The sequence below is a fragment of the Strix uralensis genome, chromosome 4 (genome assembly GCF_047716275.1).
Source record: "Strix uralensis isolate ZFMK-TIS-50842 chromosome 4, bStrUra1, whole genome shotgun sequence".
Lineage (NCBI taxonomy): Eukaryota > Metazoa > Chordata > Aves > Strigiformes > Strigidae > Strix > Strix uralensis.
The window spans coordinates 80,820,399-80,840,257 of record NC_133975.1 but is presented as its reverse complement, the minus strand read 5'-3'; the positions used below and the strand labels follow the sequence as shown (position 1 = coordinate 80,840,257).

General features: G+C 38.1%; 1 protein-coding gene across 1 annotated transcript in view; it reads left to right on the top strand.

Annotated features, from left to right (window-relative positions):
• TTC29 (tetratricopeptide repeat domain 29) overlaps positions 1-18,350 on the top strand; it is a 231,430-nt gene extending 213,080 nt beyond the window's left edge. Inside the window, exons 11-12 of the mRNA XM_074865178.1 lie at positions 16,008-16,081; positions 17,169-18,350. Coding sequence (XP_074721279.1) covers positions 16,008-16,045 — 38 coding nt within the window. The 3' untranslated portion in view covers positions 16,046-16,081; positions 17,169-18,350. The remainder of the gene's footprint in view (positions 1-16,007; positions 16,082-17,168) is intronic.
• Positions 18,351-19,859: the final 1,509 nt, after the last annotated feature.

The window sequence follows — 19,859 nt, the reverse complement described above, 5'->3', positions numbered from 1 at the left end:
TCACCTTTCTGCTGTTATCTTTTATTCCTTGAGTCCTCTTTTAACTCTTTGGGGGGAGGGTCTGGAAAAAATTTAAAAAGAAGCATGCAGTTATGATTTTTTTCCCACTATTTTATTGCAAGGACACAAATAGAAATAGGAAAACAATGCAATCTGTGGAGGTGTGGTAGCTGAAATCTGTGCTCTGTTATCTTTATGTGGTCCTCATAAATAAAGCAATGAACTAAGTTGTATTTTTATGCCCGTACCCTGAAATCTTTCAGCTCTTCTGTTTTAGAAAATTGTCTCCAGTATCTTGGCATTGTGAAAGTTAACACTGGAGGTCAGTGTGAAAACAGGTAGTCATCAGCTGTTTGTAGGTGCAGTGAGGGTGTCAGATTGATGGTCTTGGGTTGCAGCAGTGAGCAAGTTTCTGTGTCAGTGGCAAATGAGCAGGATACAGAGTGATTGCAAAACAGCTATGTTCTCCTGTGCTATCCAAGGGAATTTCTGACAGATGTGTCAAACTACAGAGGCCCTGATTTGGCTTTTAATTAAGAGCTATATGTTAGAGACATCTGTACCATCCTCTTGCATGTTGAAAAGTCCAGGGGAAGCTTCCACAGTAATCAGTATCAAAATACAACCTGATGTGGTAACTAAACTTTGTTTCTTCACTGTATTATCTTACTCATCAGTCATTTGAAAAAAATTGCTGTATAGTTCATGACCATTTCCACTCTTTCCTCCTTCATCCTTCTCTTCATATTTTTGCTGTCTTCAGGGTTTTCTTACATCTTTTCCCTGCATTTCTTTCCTCACAGGGACTTCACTCCTAGTTCTTTTCTCACAGCACTGGTTAAATAATCAGAGATTAAGTTTGGCTTGATAGCAAAATGTCATTATTTGAATTTAGAGATAACATCCTAATCAAATTGGGAGTGGAAGAAGCAGCTTGCTCCTCAAGAGACATTAAGTTGTCTGATGACTAAGGCAAATAACACTGCATTAGTCAATGAAGGAAAAAATTGAACCTCTTTGGGAAAACAGATGGAGGGAATAGCTACCGGTGAAGCTTCGGTGAAGCTATCATAGAAGTCTTTGGGTACTTGAGAGAAAAGGAGAAAGAGAAAGAATTTGGAATGCATAAATATAGTGAAACAATAGAAAGCATCAGCACTCAAAGAAGGAAAGATTTGTATCTTCTAACAGTTTTGTCTGATCACCCAAAAAGGCGGGGCAGGGATTCGAATGAAATTAAAAATTCAATTTGTGATCCTTTGTGGCTCTTTTTTTTTGGGTGATCTTCTGTTTGTGAAGAAATCCTGAAAGGTTCTAGGGTTGCTAAATTGTTTTGGAAATGTCAGAAGATGTGGTGTGTGCTCTGTGGTATGTTGAGTGAGCTTTTCAAAGTTATCTTTAAAGCTGGCATATTACATTTTTGCCAAATTACATTTTCTCACGAGCGTATGATGTATGCTTGAATTAAGATGTCATGATTTGTTTAATGTTTGAAAAAAATTAAAGAGTGAAAAATTCATATCCTTTTTTTCAACAGCTTAATTTTAATCTTTTACTTTACAGAGTCCTAAGCTTGATGGCTTTTCTATTTACTTTATTTACACAGTCAAGACCTACACTTAAAAGAACAATGCACAAAAAGTATGTAGGTAAAAATGTAACCTTAGACTGATTATTATATAACCTTTTTGTATTAAGGCCTTGACTGCAGGTGTAAGGCCTCTTTGCTGTCAAGTTAGTTAAGTAGCATCATAATGCAAAATTAAAAAAAAAAAAAAAAAAAGAGAAAAATCCAGGCAGATATTCTTTTAAGCTTGCTGGTGTAAGCTCTGCCTGCAATGAAATACTTAGTGCATGTTCCAAATCCCACCACAGTTAGCAGAGTGCATACACATACACAGATGAATAAACACCAAGTTAGAAGACGTTTTAAATTAAAGGAAAATGTTGACACAAGAACAGACTTTTTTTTTTTTTTTACGAACACGCTCATTGGTAGGTTTAGGTCAGGAACTAATAGTAGTGAAGTTTTGAAGAAACCCTGAAAATAAAACATTAGGGACTTCTGCTAAGGTAGGACTTAATACTTCAATGAACAAAATTATGTTATGCGACTGCTACAGTAGGACTATGATCCTAAAAATTCAGAGGGTATTGATTCAAGCTTGTAAACTGAAAAACTGAAAAATCGAGATTCTCAGGCACTCCTTGATGCTCCTTGATTCAGTGATTGAGTTTTGGGAGAGTAGCTTATGATTCCCTTCATAGCTCCCTTATATTCAAGATAGCTTATGGTCTGTTTTAAGACTATTGAGGATCTAGTTAGTGTTTTTCATTTCTCTTGCCCTCTCTTTTTCTTTTTTTAATATAACGTCTTTAGAAGTGAGGTTCAACCATAATCTTAGTATAGTTGGGGAGAGATGGAATACAAATGTAGTTTTAAGATTTTTCTTTCCCTTGGTGACTTAAGTGTGAGGTAAAGACCTTGACTAACATTTTACAGAAATATCTAGCTATACAAAAATATTTCATTAGAATCACCAGGTTTCAGTTGTCATTAATGGAAGAATTCAGTTCAGATTATTAAAATTACAACCACTTACTACCAATCCCCACAGTGGTTAATGAAGAGACTTATGATGTTTGAAAGTCAGGATTCAGTCCAGACCTGAACTGCTGATTTGGCAGTGATGCAGCTCACTTTAAGTTGTTTATTTACCCTTACTTTCGCTGAATAGATATTTCCTTAGCAAACGTACTATGTGCAAAATAATTAATTAACATTGTCTTAATAAATTTAGTTGTCTTCAAAGTAAATCTCTTACATTTCATAGTTCAAGCTTCTCTACTAAAACTACTTTTAAAATGCCAGTAGCTGTAGTCTTTATTTATTTGTAAATCCTTTGTGTGTGTATGTGTGTGTGTAATTAAACTTCAGAGTAAGTTATAATAAAAGACTCTGTTTTGTTACAGCATTACTTAAAGGCTCCCAGGGAACTTAGTTATAAATATTGCTCTCTGTGACAAGTTTTTCCTATAAAATAGAAAAACCAATTTCATACTAAACTTGCCCTTTCATATAATTATTAATTGTGAAGCTTTTTTGCCATTACAAACAAGAATGTGAATGTAAATATATCAAAAAGATGTGTATTTGAGAAGTCTATACTTTTAATATAGGTGAATTTACTTAGTGATCTCTAAACTAACAATCTCTTAGAAGACCACAGAATGATTCCGCTTTCTGAATTTCACTTAGACACCTAGAATAATGGATAGTAAGAAAGACTGACCAAAATTCAGAAGTGATTTAGCTAACATGCAGATGTGCCTCCATGATGTAGTCATTCTCATCTGAATCAGGTAACATTATGAAGAACATAAATAACATACCAAAATGAGAGACTCCATTGTACTTCAAATCAAAGTCTCTTGGTCTGTGCAAGTCACTTGCATGTTGCTGGCATTTGGTACCATCTAATCTGATCTTTCCCCTTCACGGCTGTACCCAGGTGTTACAAAGAACTAAATTTAGACTTAATCCTTGTGGAACTTCCCAAGTAAGAGAGCTGGTGCTGGGATTGTGTTACTCCAGAAGTGCCCACTTTTGGGAAAGTTTCAAACTGACCGTTTGACTTATCATGTACTCCATCCATCTTGTTGAGGTGAGACAGCAATTTTGGTAGCGTCAAATGGCGATGAGTGGTCCAAAGGAACAACTGTCCTGTCTGTCCTCTATGTGTTGATAAAAGGAAATCTGATCTCACTGCCTCACAAGCCACTTTGGTTCCATGTCTTGGCTTGAATTTATACTGTACCAAATCTCTGAGAGTAGCTTCTAATTAGAAATTCCTTGTAGCAAGTCTTTGAATATGCCATCTTATGTCAACTGAAGAAGAGGTTTTGGGGAGAATAGCACTTGGCTACAAGTGATGTATGCAGGATGAAGATCTTTAGTGTCAGTAAAAAATAGAGGAGAATATTCCTTTTTTGAAGAGGCATTGCTCATCTCATCTGCTCTCTGGAAGGAGTAAAACCATACAGAATTAAATACCAATAATAATGGTATGATTGGTGTACATATCTGGTATGATTGGTGTACATATCAATAAGGTGCACAGTTAATACTTAGATTTAGATTAGTATTAGAAAACTAATAATTGTGAAAGTTATTTTATTTGCATATTAAACAATTACATTAATGAAGAATAGTACTGTTAAAACAAATATGTTTTAACCCATCCAGTAGAACACACAAAATCTAACACTGACTTTGTTTTCTATTCTTTCAAACAAACTTGCAGATAGGTTCAAAATATTTAATTTGATTACTATTAAAATTGAAGCCAGTGACTAGAAAGGGCATCTACTGAAAACGTGCACTGCAGCTTACCCTAAAGGAAGAAATACTGGGCCGATGAAAGCAACCTATAGAGAATGTGAAATAACAGCCAAGTGCTGGCATTTTAGGAATGTCTGTTCATAGATGTGCAAGTTTTATTTCACATTGTCCTCACCCTTCTCAATAAGAATGACTGATAGCTTCACTTTGTGATTTCCCAGCTTTTAAGAGTCTATTTTTATTTATTTTTTATGACCAACCTTACAGTTGTTAAATGTAATTTTTGCTTTATGTAACATAAAAAAGAGCACATCTGCAGTATGCTGTCCCATGAATTAACAAGAATGACTGGACATAAGACAAGAAATCCTTTAAAAACATATGTTCACATTAAATATCTGGGCTATCTCAGTAAAGGAGGTCTTATGGGGTCATTTTTGATGCAGTGCAAGTAAACCATTTCTGCTCTTCTGAAATAGTTTCTTTCAGGTTTATATTGAGCTTGTATAAAGGCACATTACATAAATAAGGGCTTAGTTTGTACATTAGTCTTTTACATCTTGGATTCTTACTAAATCCTTGTTTTTACCAACTTGATGCTTAAGAGATATTGATTTCTTCTACACATGTCTATGGTGTTTATTTTGATATGTCTGGGATTAAAAACAAAATTAACACGCATAATCAATTTTCTTAGAATTAAAAAGGGCACTTTGGTACCTTTGGTTACATTATTCTGAAGAAAAAAGAAAGTAAAAGAGATGTGATAATAAAGGGATCGATTTATTCAATCACTGGGTATAAAAACATTAGCCCTGGGAAAGAGCCTTCCTCTAAGAGCTTTAGCTGCCCAGTCTCACTTGTGTGGCACAAAATAATTTGCATTTTTAGAGAAATTTCATGTCTTCTGTGAGCTCTAGTGAAACATGAATAAATTGCTTTCTTTTCCTCTTTTTCTGATTTTATAAAGCTGAATCCATTAGGGGCTGAGTCAAACTGTAATGAAAGAAAGGCAACAACTGAGATGATGGAAACCCTGGATTAGATTTCTTAGTAGTCCAAGCCCAGCTGTCATGGCCTACGTGTCAAGTTAGTGCTCTTTGGGGAGGCCCAACAGTACATGTGAATATTTTTTTTAACTGCTGTGTTACAACAGGTCTCTAAAGCAGCTAGGAATTAAACAGAGAAGGAAAGATCAAGAATTAAATAGAGCCACAGCAAGCAGTTCACCAGAGAGATTTGCAGTCAGGCAAGTAAACCTTTCCAGGACTGTTAGCCCGCTGCCATCTGCCTGACAGGCTTGCATGTGACCCACCGTGCTCCCTTTGTGCACGCTGAATTTATGTGATCACCGAAGATGCGCGTAAAGGATACGGTTGGTCGTGTTACTGAGCGCGCTGGCCTGGCGCTGCTCTAGCACAGTCTGCCGAGTTCACCACAAACCAATGCTCAGCTCAAATAAACCCTCTGCAAAAGGTTGGCATTTTTATTCTTTCATATTATAAATATTCTTCTTTGTTGGTTTGTAATCTAAACAGAACCCAGAAGAAGCCAAAGTACAGTTTCTAGTTTTACACCTAATAAATGAATTTGCACAGAAGGATCAAACCAGGGCTCTGCTATTGGAAGAAGGGCAGTCTTCAAGATTCGTGTCTGTGAAATATTCCTTCTGATGGAACAAGGCTTTGCTTGAAGACTAAAAATTCCAAGCAGGGGTGTCGTATTATAATTTATAGCAAGAAATTTTGTCTATTATACCTTGTGAGCTTTGTGATGAGGTTAGAACGTGATTTGATCAGAACATACAGATTCCAACACGGATTTTAAGCAGGAAGCTGCACATCTATTGTTTTTATTGGGAAGACCTGCTTTCCTGTCAAAGCACCAAACATTCATCTGAGTCGAGTCTCGTGTTAAACTATCAAATTACTGTTACCCAGAGTCTTCTACCTAATGCTCGGAATTTACCTAGCTTCCAAAGAGACTCTCACTTCCTACCATGAAGGGGATGATGGCACAGTCAAGGAGCCCCCAGGTCTGTAGCAGATTTAGATAGCTGAAATCATCTTAAGTTCCACATGCACTCTGTGAATTTGGGGAAATTGTGATATTTTTCAAACCTATGTTAATTTCAAATCAGGTTTCCTGGATTGTGAGAATGGTTTTAAAAAAAACCCAAAAAACAAAAACCTGCCAGAATCCCTCTCAGATTTATGCCCTGGGAAAAAATTCTTTCCTTATTTCTCAGCTGGTGACTTTGCATGATTTACCACATCTTAGGAAGGCATTTCAAACTGGCAGCAGCTGTAACTGAAATGGTGTCTGCCTCCACTTCCACTGCTGCCTTTGTGAGGGACAGAACTGAGAGTCAAACCTTCCCTTAACAGTCTAACCTATGGCAGCAATGCAGAAATAACCCTGTTTCCTTTTCCCCCTTTGCATCATGGCTGGGGGAAAGGTCCAAAAGAAACCAGATCACCTGGTCGCTGCTCTTCTTCCCTCAGGCCTAGAAGTCCATGCCTCCCTTCAGCCTCATTCAGTCTCTGCCACACTGGGAGTATCTGCTGGTGGTTCTCATCCCAGCCTTTTCACTGCAGTTGAGGAGTGAAGTGGCAGGATGACATCTTTTACTTTATGAAGACATTTGTTTGCCTGATAGATGATTCTAAGCTCTGCTGTTCCTAGAGCAAAACAATGTGATTGGTATGGCATAATTCAAAGTGAATTTAAAATTATTGAAGTCAAATATTTTCTAAAAAGTCCTGTTTTGAAGCAATCTGGCAAAGCTGACATAACCATGCTGTCTTCAGTGAAGCTGCATTGGTTGCATCGCTTGAGGATTGGGCCCCGACTAGCCAAAGCATTTATTTTTAAATTCTAGCTTCTACTGGCATGTTCTTAGAAGTCTCTGTAGTTCTATAACTCTCTAAAGTAGCTCACAAGTCTTATGCTGACTGCTAATAAAACAGAAAATCCATTTCCATTTTTCAGTGTAATCTTTTTTTCATGTGAATCTATTTCTCATCAAAAGAAGCGGATGACTGGCCTGAAAGCTGGAGTTCTCTACTTATCTGTAAAGATGGAAGAAGACAAGTAGTGGCCTTTCAAGTTGTCCCATGTTGTCTGGAAGAACGTGGCCATAAATCCAAAAACTAATAGGGAGAAACCCAACATTCAGTGTTGCTCTGACCAGCAAATGTATTGTTCCCAATGCCTGGTGAAGGGAAGTAGGTCTGATCTCACTCTGTTGGTAAAATCAGCAAGGAAACCTGAGACAAAGAAGCTTCTCCAAAGTGTCTGTGGGAGAGGTATCTCACATAGCATTATATCCACATGTGAATTCAAGGACCCTGCATAAACCAGGACCTTAATTTCCAGCAGCTGTATTTTGTTGTTATTTAAGAGAGAAGTAGGAGCGCTTCACATCAGTCCTAGTGGAGGACTTTAGCTGCTACAGAGAACGATATTCTCCCCAGAAAACCTCAGTCACAAGAAAACTGATACTTCCATAAGGGATTCTGTATCTTCTTTTTAAAGAACATAATCTTCCAGATGCTTCCCCTACATCTCCTTAGCCAGAGAGGATGCACTCATGCCTAAGATGCATTAGAAGATGTAAAGCTAAAGTCAGATAAGGAGAAAAAAAAAATCTCCCTGGCATCCTTTTTTTTTGTAGCAGATGCGTTGCTGGATTTTCTCTGCTTCACTGGCTTCAGTTTCTGTACCCAGAAGATACCTTTGGCTGAGTTCTTGGAAGACAGTTTCCCAGGCAAAAATGCTGCATTACAGAGGCCTCAGATGATAAACAGTTTGTGAGCCACCAGGCAGGGTAGTCACTGGAGATGCTGAAATAAAGAATTCTCAACCATGAAGGAGTACTCTTACATATAATTATAGAAGAGTAGGTAAGCCTTTAGAGGCCAGAAAAAAGCAGAGCCAAACCAGAACATAAAGAATGAGATCTGCAGAACAAGAAACTCTCAACAAAATTATTTAGAGCACTCATTTCAAAATACAGAGATAAAAATAACTAAAATCAGAGATGCTTCTAATCAAGCAGTGTGATACTATATTTAAACCTCAGTATGTTAATGGCATATAATTAAGCAAGAGGAGGTGTTTAAGTAACCCGAGCTTTCCAGCTTTCCCTCCTTTTGGGACACCTTTGAGGGACCTGAATTTCAGGAAAAGGGGTGCTAAACACTGTCTGATAGCCAGATCCTTCGAAGACACATCAAGCTGCCTATTCAGAAATAAATATCGCATGCTACCCAGTGATTTAAATACTGAGCTCCTCTGTTCAGTGACATGTTCTGCTCAATGGGTAGAAGATGGTGTTTACAAAATGCAGTTATGAACTATTCTGCTATCCCATCTTGCAGGTTTTAATTGTGCCTTTATAACAAGTACTTAACAGACTTAATGCAGTATGTCTATACGAGTAAAGGATAAGGTATGAGGTTTTATGTGTAGCCATGGAAGAAGGTTGCATAGTAAGTGCATAAAGTAGGCTCTCAAGCAGAGTATTTAAAAGTTTTATAAGAGAGGACTGTAGTGATTTGGGGGAAGACAGCAAGAATTTTTCATTGTACTGATTTGGGTATGAATGGGTCTTAGAATCATCGCTATGCCTGAAATCTGTGTTTTCACATCTACTGTATTGTAATTATTTACTGAGCACCTGATATACTTTGCTTTGCTTTAAAATGAATGTAGTGATGAGGATTCTGCACACAAATTGGGAACAAATGTGCTGCTTCTGTTATGATCATTATGTTGTCTGAAACATTGGTCCATTTACTGCTTCTTTGCCCTTTACAATGAGATTAGATTTCATTCCTAACTCTAAAGATGTGTGTTAAAAACTTCTGTGCATATATCATTGATATACACATTTTTGTAAAAGCCTATAGGAATATCTTGAAATATGCTGGCAAAAGTTCTCCAGGACTATAAAATGCCAGTGCTGTGAACAAGATAAGGATTTCCTTTCATAAGGATTTCTAAGTAGCTTTTGGGCTCAATCTTTAGTGGTGACTCATGGTTCTCAGCAGACACAGAAATAGTGGAAGCGTTTTTATAGTGCTTGTATGTTCTGCCCTCACCAAATCTTCAGGGTAGGCAAGGGTAAGTCTGGCTTCTACCACAAGAGCGAGCAGCCCCCGTTTGCTCAGAGCTTTGCTTTCTCTGGAACTTCCCCTGGGGCTTGTCCTATCTTTAGGACAGAGCAAGTAGGTTCCAGTTGTGATCTTTATTCTGCATCTGGGTGGGGGGTGAAGGAAAAGGAACCCTTCTGGGAATTCTCCTTTGCATTGTGGAAACCTTGATTAACCATCTGGGCAGATGCTCAGCCTGCTTTGTGTTGCTGGAGAACTTTGCCTTCAAGTGAGAAAGTTTCAGGGTACCGAATTGGAAACATTGTTTCCTTAATTTCTCCCTACCTTGGGTTGGAGTAGAGCCAGAGATGAGAGGCTGTATTGAAACTTTGAATTAATAGTTTGGATTTCATGTAAAATTTGTTGACAGTAAAGGTAAAACTATAAACTAAAAACTGGCTGCTGTTTTATTTAGGTTTCTTCATGTTTGAAGTGATTGGGGATGAGTCTCTTTAAGCAAGTAACAAGCGATAGGACAAGAGGGAATGGCCTCAAGTTGCACCAGGGAAGGTTTAGACTAGATATTAGGAAGCATTTCTTTCCAGAAGGGGTTGTTGGGTGTTGGAATGGGCTGCCCAGGGAGGTGGTGGAGTCCCCATCCCTGGAGGGGTTGAAGAGTCAGGTTGACACAGCGCTGAGGGATATGGTGTAGTTGAGAACTGTCAATGTTAGGTTAATGGTTGGACTGGATGATCTTCAAGGTCTTTTCCAACCTAGATGATTCTGTGATTCTTGATGACTGTTTTTCAAAGTTGATTTTTCTGTCACCAAAATTTGTGTAGAATTTTTGTGATCTCTAACTTCCAGATACACAAAAGACACAGTGTCATATTTTGGCCTTGAGAAAGCCCCTTTTTCCTACCTACAGTCAACAATCCTACCTGACAGAGCTGTTACTTAAAGTTGATATTGAACAAATGGTTTGTGCAAAAGATGTTGCTATACTATATTGTCTCAGACTAGTGTATTTTCACAATGAATGGAACTGAAAAATGTAAGATCAAGAGAGATTTCCATTGTTGTACAAATGTCTGGCCATGCCCAAACTAAGTGAGAGAGGAAGATTAACTTGTCTGAGGAGTGTTGAATATAAATAAGTAAACAATGGACGTTATTAGGCAGGGAAAAATTCATATTCCTATTAAGTTTTCTCATCCAAACCAGAAAAATCTTGCACTTCCCTTGTAGTGCCATAGTCTGAGTAGGCTCTTTAAAAGCATATAAAATAAATTCTGCTTCTCATTCATAAACTTACCCATCTGTGAAGTCCTTATTCAGAGAAACCTACCTGCTCAAATGTTTGCTGTAGTTCATTAAAGACTCCCATTTGTACTCATAAAGACTCATTCATTGCCCTGAATAATATATACAGCATACGGATAGAGAACCAACTCTCGCTTTTACAATCTAAATTAAACAACTTTGTCTAATAAAAGAAGCAGTGTCTCATTTCTAACTAGGCCATAAGCCCTAAGGGTCTTGTATGTGTGCATTTATTTATTTATTTTTGCCAAATTGTCCTACAAGGATCTGAAAGCTACATGAACTGAGCTGACTAAATTGTTTCTTTTTCTGCCTGCTTAGAAAGACTGAAGCAAGCATAGGCACAATTGTATTCGAGCAAATACTCATCCATAAACTTATTCTAAAATGCAACTGGATGATGTCCTGTCCTTTTCTTCATCCCACCTTCTAACCTTTCTAATCTTGAGAGTTCATCTCCATTATATGCGGCTCTTACAAATGCCCATGATTAATAACTACTGTGATTCATTAGCCTGTGTTGTTGGTATTGTTTCCCCAATGGGAGCATTTGCTATCTAGGGATAGTCCATGATTACTCTGCCTTGTGGAACAGTAAGATGCTTTCAATCTAATGCGCTGTCCATGTTTTAGCATAAAATAATATTAAGGCATCCACATAATGGAACCGTCTGAAGATCCATTTTATTAAGCACTGAAAGAAAATGTGTGTGTATTTGTATGTGCAAGGGAAACATAATCAGCAAATCTTTTTCGCCAGAAACATAATTTCAGTAAGCGTTTCATGTAAAGACACAGCTATTTTGAGGTATAGTTCTTTGGATCTGAGGTTGAAAAAAATACTCTCTAGCCAGTCTCTTACCTGGTACAATTAGCTTACTCAAATCATATATGGCCTGTTCAAAGTAGGAAAAATAGAAAAGAGAGGTAGGTTTATTGTATTTATTCCAGTTTGGGGATATTTATTTTAAATGCAATCTACCTTCAAGTATAAAGCTGTAGTGCTCTTAAAAGATTACTGTTTCAAGTTACTTCACATACCTTAACAGAGCATGTAACCTTTTTACATTATATGATCAACTTTTTGACAGTGCAGGGCCAGCACAGCTAATGGAATAATAGCCTGCAGGGTCCAGCTAAATGATATACGAATATAATCAACCTTTGTGATGACTATTCAAAAGTAATCCCTTTAGCTTTCAACTGCAACATATATTTCAACCAGGCAAAGCCATATGAAGAAAATCTCTGCAGACTCCACTGATACAATATGGCCTTCATATCCCCACAGTGTGTTTGCTGCTCACAGTGAGTTTTAAATTTAAGGTAATGGCTACTGTATATTCATGTGAGCATAGAACAATACCTTTGATTTGTTGGAGAAATGTTGCATTAGCTACCAAGGGCCCTATTCAGTAAACTTTGACACAACCCTTATATATGGTTTACTGCTTATTCTAAATGGAATATGCCTGATAAAAATGCTTTGCATGCCCAAATTGTACAAATTCATTAATCTTTATATTCATAAAACCTCCAAGTACAACTGCCTCCATTCCAAGTGAACCTAGTCAGGATACATGGCTAAACATGTAGGCCCAATCTACTTTTAAAAAAGCATTGCATCCATTTTCATTTATCAAGACAGAAAAAAAGTAGGAAGATCTTCTACAAGTGTGGGACATGCATGTTGATGGCTGTATCTTTATTCGTACTCCATTACATCATTCTACAGATTATATAACTGAAAACAGCTGCATGACCTTTAAAAATGCAAGTAATTTTAAAATTACAATAATGGGTTATATCTCATCATCCACATTACGCCAACATGTTAGTCTAGCACACCCTGCCAAATCATGGGGAGAGTATAAAGAATATAGTGAGGTAGTCTTGCTTTCTCTCTCCCTTTTATGACAAAAATACAGATTTGGCTAATAGTGAGTCTGAATATGTGAAATTAATTGTACTAAAGGGAAATACATGTAACAAAAACACTGCATTGCCTTATATGACTACTTTTGTATGTACAATATAGTAAGAGTTCACTCACATTAACAGCAGTTGCAAATATGATCTTGTTTGCATATGTGTACCTAAATACATGTAAAAACATAACAGCACTGTTGCTGTCCTTTGTTTGAGGTGTTGTATTGTAGGATTTTGTGCCACTTAAGCAAGTTAGCTATAGTGGAAGAGTAGGAGAGGGTACGGGCTTTTCTTCTATTTGTCTGCCATATCACTTCTTGAGCCTGCAGAAAATTAGGGCATCCTCAGCATCCTGCAGCTGGGAGTTCCAAGGATCAGCTGGCAATGCACAAAGAACCCCTTTGTCTCCAACCTCCCACTTTCAATATAACCTACCTCATTCTTTTGTTGGAAGAGACAGTGAAAAATTGTTCCTGGGTCACCTTCTGCATGCTACTCTCATTCTTACTTTTGTCATCTCCTCAAGATATTGCCTTTCTTTTTTCAAAGTAGTTTCAACTCCCCAAAACAATAGTCCTCTTATGATTCTTCATCAGTTCATGGAGCTTTTCAGTGGAGTTCTTGTTTAATAAAGTCCCAACAGTCTCTGAACAATGCAAAACTTGAATTTGAATGCTTTCCCATACAAGCTCAGGAACACAGGTGTTGCCTGTTTCATTTTCTTTATAATCTTTTGAGAGAATGGTGCCTAAAATTCCTGTCCTCTCTGGAGTTAGCGATCATTTTGGCTTCAGTCTTTGTAGGTGTGGCTTTCATTCTTTTGTATGACTTTTCACTAATTATATTGTGTAAAGGACAAGCAGCTCTGCTTAGCTTTCTCCCAGGAACATAGTGAAATAATAAGATCTTTAGAAGTGTAACAATCTTTAGATAGACACATGTAATCAGCAAGAACAGAGATGCCAATTCTAGCTCACTGAAGATTCGACCAGACAATTTTAATTATATTTTATCAACAGCAGTGATAATATGTCAGGAACATCCTATTATGATTAATTATATTTACATACTATTAATACATATTGATGTTTATCTCTGCATTTTGTGCAACACAGTAAGATAGAAGGAGAATGCTTGATGGTGTGATCTGTGGTGGTATATATGTATTATCATTATGAACATGAGATGCTTTTATTGTTCCCAAATAGCACAGGCCAAACAAATGCCAAGAAAACATTTATGGCTCAGTATTCCATCAGTTATCCTTGATATGCTTCATATTTGCTGGGAGGGTAGAAATGTTAATCAGACAATAGCTTGGTGTCCAAGTGTGAAGGCAAAAGGCCAAAAGGTGCATGAGAAAAGCAATTTATACTGTCATTCCCCACACATCCCCACCATTTTTTGCATGTGTCACTGTATGTAAGATACATACTGTCAGAGACACACTTTTATCTGTATTTACTTGCAAATATGTATGTTACTATATATAGCTAGTCACGTCTTGGGCTTGAGTCACCCACCTGTCTTGCACCACTTTTTCGACAATGAGCTTCCACTGTAAAGACCAATAATGCTACACTGGGCTAGCTGGAGTGGGGCAATGTAGTTCAGAACCCCAGTTAGCACTTCTGAACTGTGTGAGGCTCTCGGCTGCTTCACAGTGTTGGAGTTCCTAAACCAAACTGAGAAGTTATAGGCTGTGCAGCTGTGAGCAGAGCCCCTTGTATTCAATTAGGTTTTATTAAATTTTATTAAATTTTTTTCTGGACATAGTCTGCTAGTAAAGGGATTTCCATTGATGTACTTTAGGCCTGGTTTCAGAAAATGTTACCTGGAATAACTACATTGTTGAATACAGAGTAAACTGCTAATGTTGCCCTCATACATGCTTCATCTGGTAACGTATGCTAATTCTCAGATATTCTTCATAGGTTTACTTATCCTATTCTTACTCGCATACAACTATGGATGAAGTCCTAGTTACCAATTATACCTAATAAAAGCCTATGATATGGCAAAACATACATTTTATTGAGTCTTGAGTGGTCCAGTAGTTTACATCTGTTCCAGACATCGTACCAGCAGAGACACTGCTTTGAACATTATTTTTCATCTCCACCAGAACTGGATTCATGTATTTATTACAGACATGAATTAAATTTGGACACTTATATAAGCACTATTGGTATTGCTGTGACTGAAAGACAGAGTCCAGTTTTAGGCATCACAGTGCAAAGAGGTAGTGACAAATTGAGGAGGATCCAGCCAAGGATTATACAGAGGTTAGAAAACATGAGCTCCTTTCGAATAGTGAAGAGACTCCATTTGCTTAGCCTCAAAAAGAGCAGATTAGAGGAAGGAAAATAGCCTCTCGGGCTGTAAGGAGTTATTATAAAAGAGAACGGTGTTCCTTTGCTCTTCCTGTCTACCAAAGAAAAAAAAATCAGCTTAATTTGCAATAAATATTTATCTTAAGTATTAGGAAAGAAACTGAGCTATAAGATTGTGAAGCACTGGAACAGAGAGATTAGGGATGTTGTGAAATGGCCTTCATCAGAAGCCTTTGAGAATAGATTTCACAAATAGATGTCAGGGATGGACTAGATAGATGTGCACTTTCTTCATTTGAGGAGGTGAACCAGATCAGTAGTTCCCAAAATAGGAAACAATCCCCCAGGGATGGTGTGGTTGTAACTAGGCAGAGGGAGGGAGTCACTGGGAACAGAGCAGAAAGTGCAGCTAGGCGGTGGGAGTTCAGTGAGGAAATGGAGCAAGGAAGGAGTGAGGCTGAGCATCACAGATCACGGGAGCAAAGGAAGCGTGTGGCTGCCAAAAGCAGCAGAGTTAAGCCATTGCCTCCCAGCCACCTGCTCTTTTGATCACGTCCCATTAGGAGGACCCCACTGGGAGGTGGCAGCCTTACTTGTCCAACTTCCTCACCCTGCTCTTGCTTTCTGCACTGCTCACTTCTTCCCCTGGATAGTCTTCTTACTGCCTGCCATCTTTTAGTACTGTCTTTGCCATCATCTTCTCCCAAACTGGGTCCCCAACTGGTCCCACCTGGACCTATCCCGCAAAATCGGCCTGTTTGAGAACTGCTGCACAGGAGTGCAAGAAATAAGAACAGAAATCCCTGTCAGTTCAGCATTGTTAGGATTATATCTTATGTGGCTCACCTCTGCATTGTCTTAGATTTCCTCCTCTGGTGACTTTTTACCGTATTACGTGTTTTTCAGATAAACTTTCTAATCTCTTTTAGAACATTGTAAGTCTAAAGCACTAATGCACCTTTTTTTTTTTTTTTTTAATAACAGAACTTGATATAGAAACAAGTGGTTCAAAGCCCTTGTGAACCTCTTCCAAAGACACCAGCTCTAGCTCCTTCCTGGTACAGTATTTGCTCTTAATCCATAGTCTTTATACCAATATGCTGATTTTTGCAAAAATGTCATTGGTATCAAAATTTAACCTGATTCTGACAGGCAATTGCACACCATCTCTGTTTTATTTTGTCCAACTGACAATATTTGGAGATGGCTGGAGAGCTGCCAGTCAGAGAGGGACCTGGGGGTGTTGATTGACAGCCACCTGAACATGAGCCAGCAGTGTGCCCAGGTGCCAAGAAGGCCAATGGTATCCTGGCTTGTATCAGAAATAGCGTGGCCAGCAGGGACAGGGAAGGGATCTTACCCCTGTACTCGGCACTGGTGAGGCCGCCCCTCGATTACTGTGTTCAGTTTTGGGCCCCTCACTACAAAAAGGACATTGAATGACTCGAGCGTGTCCAGAGAAGGGCAACAAAGCTGGTGCAGGGTCTGGAGCACAGGTCTGATGGGGAGCGGCTGAGGGAACTGGGGGGGTTTAGTCTGGAGAAGAGGAGGCTGAGGGGAGACCTCATCGCCCTCTACAACTCCCTGAAAGGAGGTTGCAGAGAGCTGGGGATGAGTCTCTTTAACCAAGTAATGAGCGATAAGACAAGAGGGAATGGCCTCAAGTTGTGCCAGGGAAGGTTTAGACTGGATATGAGGAAGCATTTCTTTCCAGAAGGGGTTGTTGGGCGTTGGAATGGGCTGCCCAGGGCAGGGGTGGAGTCCCCATCCCTGGAGGGGTTGAAGAGTCGGGTCGACATAGCACTGAGGGATCTGGTGGAGTTGGGAACTGTCAGTGTTAGGTTAACGGTTGGACTAGATGATCTTCAAGGTCCTTTCCAACCTAGATGACTCTGTAATTCTGTGATTCTGTGATATTTTTCTTGCTCATAAATGAACAAATTCACACTTGTTCAGATTTTTTTCTTGTTTTCCCAGTTTTAGATTTTAATTGCCTTTGATCATGTAATTGCTTTTAATTTATAGAAATAAGCCTTTGAGATAGAGAAAAATCTATCAAGATGCTGAACCCAAATGTAAAACATGTAGATATCAAAGTATATATATATAAACTCACAACATTTTTTTTTCTGTTTTTCATTATAGAGAATGCCTGCTTACTTACAGAGAAGCTGATAGATGTATAATGAGTACAGGAAGATTCTTGAAGATTCATGCAACAAAGTAGGAATTTCAGTAGGAATTCTGTCATTTAAATGGGAGCACAGTGTTGCAGTATAAATATCTGAGAGCTCTAAGTTCTTTCATGACTGAAGTGTGGTTTCAATGTGTGTAACATGTTTTTAGCAAAAATAGCTGGTATCATTGAAATAAATACAAAAGAAAAAGAGTAGTACAGAATAGAAAGTTTGCATTTTGTGTTCCTAATGCTTATTGTCTTCCAAAGTGTCAAGATCCTCCTGTTAAGATGTTAAACATCCTTTATGCCTGCTGAATGGGAACCCAAGATGCTCGATACCTTGTAAGATCAGGTTCTAAATGTGTCTGGAGAGCTTTCTATAAACCCCAGTTTATTGTCCCTTTCAATAAAAATAAACTACAGGTTGATGCCTTATTCCTAGGGCTGTCAGCGATTTTAGCATCTACGCTTAACAGTTGTGGTTCAAGTGTAACTTGAATAGATCCCGCCTGGGCAGCACACTATAGTGCAGTTTTGATCTAATCTATAACACAGGTTGGACCCAAAACACAATTAAATTTGTTTAAAATCTGGTTGAGCACACTCATGAAACTGTTGAAAGCCTGTACAATCAAAGTATTTGAAATGCCATTGACAGTCTCAAGTGCAACATCAATCTATAGGCACAGCTGAAACAACTATATTTAACAATGAAAGTGCATCTAGTAGAATACCTGTATGTCACATTTTCAAAACTGAACCCAAAATTCCCCTTTTAGCAAAGGTTGTGTTCATTCACACAACCAGGTATACTAAAATTCTGCCTAGGTTCTTTTTGATAAATAACCTGAAGCACTGATTTTGGAGTGTGTGTGGAGAATTGTCTCCCATTTTGAGCTGATGAAATTCTCGACAGTGGGTTCCCCACATGACCCACAGTGGTTTGACTTCTGTGGTCTTCACAGTCCACACTGTTGGCCCAAAGAAGAGATAGAGGACAGAAGATGACAGTTATCACTTTGCAAAAGATATTTAAAAATAGGATTTGGAACCTTTGAATTTTATTTAGGAAAATTGCTGAGCTTTCACAATTTCATGTATTAGAAACATGTTCTTTCAAACTACATAAACAAAGCCTTGTGAATCCCAACAGTCGACTGTTCCTTTCTTTAAACGAAGGTTTCCAGATTCAGAGTTTGAAGCAAGGTCCATTAGACCTGTAATCAGTTTTTATGACAGTCTTTGAGCAAGGAATGGCTTTTGCCATAGTAATAATTCACTGGTTTTCTTCAGGATTGCAATCTGAGTAACAGTTCGACATGTGGCAATAGGATTTCTCCCTCTTAAGGTATGGTAAAAATGTATCATTAACTAGCTCTTATCAGGTCATTTTTGATCAAGATGCTGAGTACATGCAATGTAAATACAAATACCTCAATAATTTTATTCTTTTACTTAGAGGTCTTTATTGTCTGAACACCAAGCTTATTAGAGCAACATTCATTTAGAATGTTTTTACAAGGCTGAAAAGTTGTATAAAAATGTTCCTACATGCAGTTATGCACACACATAAGCATAGAAATCTCTGAGTGTTAAAGAGAGGTAAACATTTTATGAAAACCAGGAAGAGAAATAGGATCATAAATTAAATATAAACAATAACAGTATCCAGTTTGCCCCTTATATTTTAATGCTATTGATATGAAATACAAAAGACATTATAAAAACAGCACAATTTTGCAAACACCTCAAAATCACATTAACCTGCAAACTCTTCTAATCCTGATAAGTATAGCTGGACTGCTTGTGAGAGGTTGCTATTTTTAGATGGTTGGAATTTCTTTTCTCAGAATATTGTCAAAATAAATGGCGTATTTGGATTTATCCTTCATAGTAAAGGAAAATATATAAAACAACATGAACCAAGCAGACATTCTAGAAAATATGATTATCCATTTTTCAAGAGCAAGTTTGTAAATTCTTAAGGGTTTTGAACCCCACATACATTTCTGCAGTAAGTGGACGTTCTGTGTATGTGTCCCAAAAGTTCTTATGCAGTTATATTAAATAGCATCCATGATCATCACTATTTTTTGCCAATCTGCGCTTGTTACTAAGTGATAACTTTTGTATGCTTGTAAAAAAATGGTCACAAATTAATCCTCTGGAGCATTAGCTCTCCCATACTTTTTAATGACACTTTCTAGTCATAAAGCTTTTAATAAAAATAAGGGGACTTTTATCATCTTATAATAATGTAAATGCAAATTGTGTTCTTCCGAGTCAGGAAGCTTCAGGAGAAAATTATGTTTATTGAGCTAAATATACCTGCTTCCCATCCCAGTAACGATTTGTCTGACAAGTAACTATCTGCCTGGCAGGATGCAGGCGTCGTTCTGCTCCTTGCAGACTTTTTCAGCGGGAAAATGAAGGCTCTACTTTCCCCTTCAATTAATGGGGCAAAGAGGTTAGGCAGAATGTTGTTCCGTGTGTTAGGCTTTAGACAGGATCCTGGAATAAACCTCTCAGCTGTTAGAAGCAGTGAGAGCTCTGTGGGTCACGGGCAGGCCTCGGTGCAGCACCTCGCGTGACCCAGCCGACAGCACAGTGCACACTGGTGCTTGGCTGCAGTATCAGCTCGGTATTTCTTCAGAAGA